The sequence below is a fragment of the Arachis duranensis genome, chromosome 8, assembly GCF_000817695.3.
Source record: "Arachis duranensis cultivar V14167 chromosome 8, aradu.V14167.gnm2.J7QH, whole genome shotgun sequence".
NCBI classification, from domain to species: Eukaryota; Viridiplantae; Streptophyta; class Magnoliopsida; order Fabales; family Fabaceae; genus Arachis; species Arachis duranensis.
In genome coordinates this window covers 846,319-852,383 of record NC_029779.3, presented here as the reverse complement: position 1 = coordinate 852,383, position 6,065 = coordinate 846,319, and the positions used below count along the sequence as shown (strand labels likewise).

Genomic DNA, 6,065 nt, shown 5'->3' with positions numbered 1-6,065 from the left:
TGAATTTATTAATTTTTATTATTAATTAATTATTAATGTTTAAAAATATAAAATAAATTAAAAAAACTAAATTAAAGAAATTAAATTAATAATTAAATGACGATAAAAAACAAAAAATTTATCTTATTTTACAATACATAACTGGGTTAAAGTTTTTATATTTTATTTTGAGTAAATCCTTAATTTAAATTAAAGGTTTAATCGTTCGTGTGTCTTTTTTTTTCAGTTAAATTTAAAAAAAATAGTTTATAACATAGTATTAAAAAATTTATAGTAAAAAATTTAGAGTATGTAAACATTTAAGAATTTTTTTTAAAATATATAAAAATTTAAACAAATTTAAAAGTGATTTTTATTTGAGAAAAGTTTTAGACACGAATTATTCATTTGTATTTTTTTATTAGTTTAATTTTTTTTAAAAAGTGAGATTAAGATAATTTTGAGTTAGAATAATACTAAGTAACTAAATTTTTCAAGTAACTAAATTTTGTGCTGGCAAATCGTCATCTATCAGTCCCGAGCCCAAAGTTAATTAGTTAAAGATGAAGTAATAAACATGAAGGACCAATTTGAGTGAAAAACTCGCATAATGTCACCTTTAAGTCAATTATCTATTAAAGTGCCACCTCATCACATTACCATTCATGCATGTTGGCACTCCAGCGGTTAGATAGAAGTACTCATAGAGATTAACATGATTCACTAAAAAAAATTTATAGATATCATTTTGATGAAAAAAGTTTTAGAAACCAATTATTCAATTTAATCATTAAATTTTAGAAATTAAGTTAGGTATTTACTCGTCTTAGTTTACAATTGCATGTGTATGTAGCATATTCAACTAATTAATTAGTGTGTATCTAGATTCGCGTTTGTCAAATGAAAGTAATTTTATAAAATTAATTTTAGATAAAAATAAATTTATATTAACATGATTTATGTTTGATCATTTTATATTAAAATTAATTTTAATAAAATAAATATTATTTGAATAATATTAATTAAAATCACTTTTAAATAGATAATTAGTTAATTATTAAAAAACATAATATTAAATTATAATATTTTTTTAAATATATTTTTAATAATCTTATTTTTATTACTGTTTTAGATTCTAACTATTTATTATTTTATTGGTTATATTTTTATTACTATTTATAGTTAATTTTTTATTTAATTTATTATTTCTAATAAAAACAATAATAATAATTATAAAAAAATAGAATAATAAACAGTGCAAAAGAATTACAATGATAAAAATTACAATGATAAATGTATTCTCAATATAATTTTAGTTAGTATTATTTTAGATTGTTATGTATAATTAATTTTTTATTTACTTTGTTCTTTTTAATATAAGATTAATAATTCATATTATAACAAAATTATATAAAAAATTTAATAAAAAAATTCAAAATATGAAAGTACTAAAAATGATAAAAAAAATTAAAATATTTAAAATGACATAAAACAAATCTGAAAATTTAAAACTATTAAAACCAATAATAATCAACAAACGTAAACATTAAGTGAAGTTACAAATTCTAGCTTCAAGTGAAAGCAGTTTTAGGATACAAAATCACGTTTGCATTTAGAACAAAAAAGGTTACCAAACACCAAAAAACAGCGTTCAAAAAACTTAAACGCCCTTTTATCCTGTCTAAATGAAAATCAAATGTGTCCAACAATTTGTGGTTGCAATTTTACATACATAAAATTTCTTTTTCTCTTCTAGCTCCTCCATATTTTTCTTTTCTTTTACTCTTCTCTCACTCCTCTCTGCCTCTTCAAAAATATTGTTTTGTTTTGAAACGTTAATTAGAATAGAACAATGTGCTTCACTTTACTAGAACATTCAAAGCAGAGAAACAACTGGGTCTTAACTAATATCAATCCAGATATTCCTTTTTTTTTTTCCTTTTGTCTTAATATTTACAATTCCATGGAACTTCATTCCTTTAGTGGCACTTTGCTCATTCCCTTAAACAAAAATCTGTCACAATGATCAAATACTTCATTAGGATCCTCGAAATAAAAATTAAACCAAAATAGAGACGATATCTGTAAAGTCTCGTACACAAGCTAACACACACCGTTCTCTGCTCTTGGATGGGGTGTGGAATCTTCTAAATGAATGAATACCACTCCACATCCAAAGGCGAGAGGTTAGAGTGCCGAGTTAGTGTACAAGGCAAACATGAATAACAACTTTTTTTTGGAAAATTTGCTAGAAAGCAAGAAATGTTAAATTATAGAATCTAATAATATCTCTACAAAGAACCGATATTACAGTTACAATTCAGGGTGTAAACCAATAAATAGCAGTAATCATGTTAAAATGAACAAAACCACATCCATACCATTGTTGGTTTTTCCTGAACTCAGTAAGCACAGGATATATGTTCTCAAATGCTGTGTAAGTCTCATCTCTCACCTATATGGAAAGAAAAACAAATAAATAATCTTGGCAACAAGTACATCAAAACCAAAATGAGAAGTACAGACAACAAAAAAGAAGGAATATTACCTTGGCACCTGTTAGCACAATTTTCCCAGAGACAAATATAAGCAACACTATCTTAGGCTGCTTCATTCGGTAAATTAGCCCCGGAAACAGCTCTGGTTCATACTAACACCACAAACAGCAAAGTTGAAGATCTATTCAATGTTTTCTTTCACTTGATGGCATGGGAATTGATTGGAGATGCAACATGTTTCATGATTACAATACCATTCATTAAGGTTCACTATTTCCCACCATGTTACTTATAAAAAATATCATACACAAGAAAGAAATATAAGCTTCTGCAGCGTTCAATAAAACATTGAGCATAGTCAGCAGCAGCATCATCACATTAATAACTAAACAAAACCAGCTTAAGGTTGTTCAATATTAGTTTTGCATATGGAGTTTGATACATGTCAGATCAACGCTCTCCATAGTTGGAGAAACTAAAATTTAGACAACATACAATTCTCCATATATAATATCTCACACGGTACATAATTCAATCTCAATATAATTATGTTTAATGTAGAAGTCATGAGATACCGAAAACACGTTAAAAAATAATAAATGTTAAATAATTAGTTAATAACTTACACTTGAGAAAGCACCATGGGAATATGCAAGACCCTCAAGTCTTATGGGGAACTTGACATCACAAGAGCCAACAATATTTTGAATCTTGAAATCCTGAAGCATGAAACAAAATGAGTCAACTACTATTAGATACAAGGTTATGAAAACCGGTTCGGACCGGCCAGTCGAACCGTGAAGCGCTGCAAAAAACGGATCGGTCAGATTCCAAAACCGCCGATTTTAAAAACCGCCATTGAACCATCGAACCGGCCAGTTTTTTGAATTAGGAAGCAAACGCCATCGTTTGGGTATGCTGAACCCTAGCTCCACTTCAGTCCAGCCCTAACCAAACCTCCAGAATGCGCTCTCTGCCTCTCTCACACTCAGTCCAGAGCTCCTCTCATCGAGCTCCTAGTCCTCCCTCACTTCCGTCCAGCCACCGCCTGCTCCTCACTTCCCCTCCATCGTGCAGCAGCCATCGCAACCTTCCTTCCCCTCCATCGAGCAGCCACCGTGCGAACATGGAAGCCTCCGTCGCACAGCCACGGTCCCGCCGGCGCTAGCTCTGTTCCACCGCAGCCATTGTCCCGTTTGAAGCCTGTTCGAAGGTGCTCCTTGTCTCGGTGTCTCCCTCTTGCATGCTCTGTTCAAGGCTTCTAGCTTCTAAGTAATTTTTTTTTAACTATAATTGAATAATTTTTCATTTCTGTGAATTGTGATTTTTTATTTTTCTGTGAACTGTGAACTTTGTTGAATAATTATTAATTTTTGTTGCTGTCTTTTAACTTTTGTTGTTGCTGCTGTTATTGATAAAAATGGCTTTGTTACGCTGCTGCTGTTCAAATTATTGATAAAAATGACTTTGTTATTGATTATTTGTTGCTGTTTTTTGCTGTTGTTAGTGAACAATTACTGATGGGCTTATGAATTGTATCTGTTAGAAAAGAATCATGAGTTGTTTTGGCTGTTGTGAAGAGGATGATTATGCCAAGTCAGTTGAAAATGGAGGGCAATATGCCGTGAAAACCCCAGCAGGTAAATTGGCCCATTTTAGCTAAAGGATTACTTCAAAGATGATATATGTATATAGGTCTCATTCGTGCAATTTGGTCGATTTCCATGTCCATCGTTCTATTTCAATTGCATTGGATTTGTAGTAGTATATGGTTAAGATGCTGTAGTTTGATGCTCAATTAGTCAATTTCAATAGTTTGTTTGATATTGTATTACCAGGAACTGAATTTTGGTGAAAGTGTTGTGAAACTTGTGACAAAATATTTTGTACAAGGAATAATGGAAACTGTCATTCTTCTGAAACCGCAGAACCTCAGACCGTTTAAGTCCATCCCATTGAAGTTCCTGCTATACCGGCAAATGAACTAAAAGAAATTACGAATAATTTTGCACAAGAGGCTCTGGTTGGAGAGGGATCATATGAAAGAGTAAAACATTTCTTGTTTTACTTGATTGAGCGGTTCGATAACCGGTTCGATTCTCAGAACCTTGATTAGATATAACAGTAGAGACTGAAAATAATTAGTAAACATAACAAGATATAACAAAAGTATTACCTTAAATTTGGCCGGGAAACCGAGCTTCTGGATAATTCGAGCATACTGAAGGAAAAAAAATGTAAAATTAGACATTGATACAAGTTTTTAGGAATAAAGAGCATCCTAACGCACCCCCCTCTCTTTCCACATGAAGAAAGAAGGCAAATGGATACTCATGCACATGCAAAGAGGATGAAGACAAATAAGCACCTTATTCTACTCCAAACGACAAAATGAGCAGAGTTATAGCCAAACTATCACAAACAACATATTTGACCCATCTAATTAAAGCTCCATTCCCCGGATATTCAGTAACATACAGGATAAATAGAAAAAAAAATAATGCATACCTTCCTTGCGGCCAATTTAGACTGTTGCTCACTCTTCGCTCCAGTACACACCTAGCCATACCAATGAAATTTAACATTAGGAATAAAAGCTAAAACTTAAAAAAGAGATAAATTGAACTAAAGCAACAAGAATCATCCAATCATGAATAAATCACAAAGCAAGAGCATTATTGAAATCATGACAGCAAAAGATTCATGATCAATTTAGCAAAAGTAGTTGCATATAGATGATTCACCACCGTTTTATTTGAGGACAGTGATATCCACTATCATCATTTATAACAGATAACTAGGTTATTATTATGGAACATACCATCTTGCCAGAAGCAAAAATGAGGGCAGTTGTTTTTGGTTCTCTGATCCTCATAATCACAGCAGCAAAACGCTATAAAGGATGATAACACAACTATTAGCACTGTAGAAATGACCAACCAGAATGAGTATATCAACTTATGGGTTAATTATTGATTTTGGATCAAATATAAACATATGTTTATATGATTCGAATATAACGTTTATATGTTTCAAAAAGCAAGATACATGGACAAAATGCATGTAGTTCTTAAGCAAACCATAATTACGATAGAGCAAAGTGTTTGTACAACTTAGAACAAGATGCATAAGTTAAACTCAAAATCAACTAAGTGAAACTTGCCTTGGGATTGTACTCTGCATTACGAGCTTGAAGTGCAATCGTTTTAAGGTCCAACTTACAGTCCAAATTGACCGTTGATACAATATTTCTGAGGTACAATAACTTGGTTATCAGATTATAAAAGCAAAGTGATTACATATTACAAGATAAACAACAAAGCTTTTAACACATGAAAAGTCAGCTACATAAACTAAACCTCATTAAAGAGTTCTATTGTAAACTATGTACGAAGACAAAATTATAAAGATCAGATAGATACACACTGAAGGGTAGGCACAATCCCAGAAGGGTGCTTGGTCAGATCCACTGGTTGGCTACTCTCCAATCCTTGGTCAGCCATGAACCCTGATAATTATACATTACACTCAATAAGTATTTTCATCTTCGTTTTTTCTTACATAAAAAGAACTATTCCGACCAAAATA

At 31.1% G+C, this 6,065-nt stretch overlaps 1 protein-coding gene across 1 annotated transcript in view; it reads right to left on the bottom strand.

Annotated features, from left to right (window-relative positions):
• Nucleotides 1–1,606: 1,606 nt before the first annotated feature.
• LOC107460062 (TATA-box-binding protein) overlaps nt 1,607–6,065 on the bottom strand; it is a 5,674-nt gene continuing 1,215 nt past the window's right edge. Inside the window, exons 2-10 of the mRNA XM_016078384.3 lie at nt 5,904–5,985; nt 5,641–5,728; nt 5,299–5,370; nt 4,986–5,036; nt 4,654–4,698; nt 3,104–3,196; nt 2,528–2,629; nt 2,361–2,434; nt 1,607–1,993 (exon numbers count right to left, since the gene is read on the bottom strand). Of these exons, the coding sequence (XP_015933870.1) occupies nt 1,993; nt 2,361–2,434; nt 2,528–2,629; nt 3,104–3,196; nt 4,654–4,698; nt 4,986–5,036; nt 5,299–5,370; nt 5,641–5,728; nt 5,904–5,980 (603 nt within the window). The 5' untranslated portion in view covers nt 5,981–5,985 and the 3' untranslated portion in view covers nt 1,607–1,992. The remainder of the gene's footprint in view (nt 1,994–2,360; nt 2,435–2,527; nt 2,630–3,103; nt 3,197–4,653; nt 4,699–4,985; nt 5,037–5,298; nt 5,371–5,640; nt 5,729–5,903; nt 5,986–6,065) is intronic.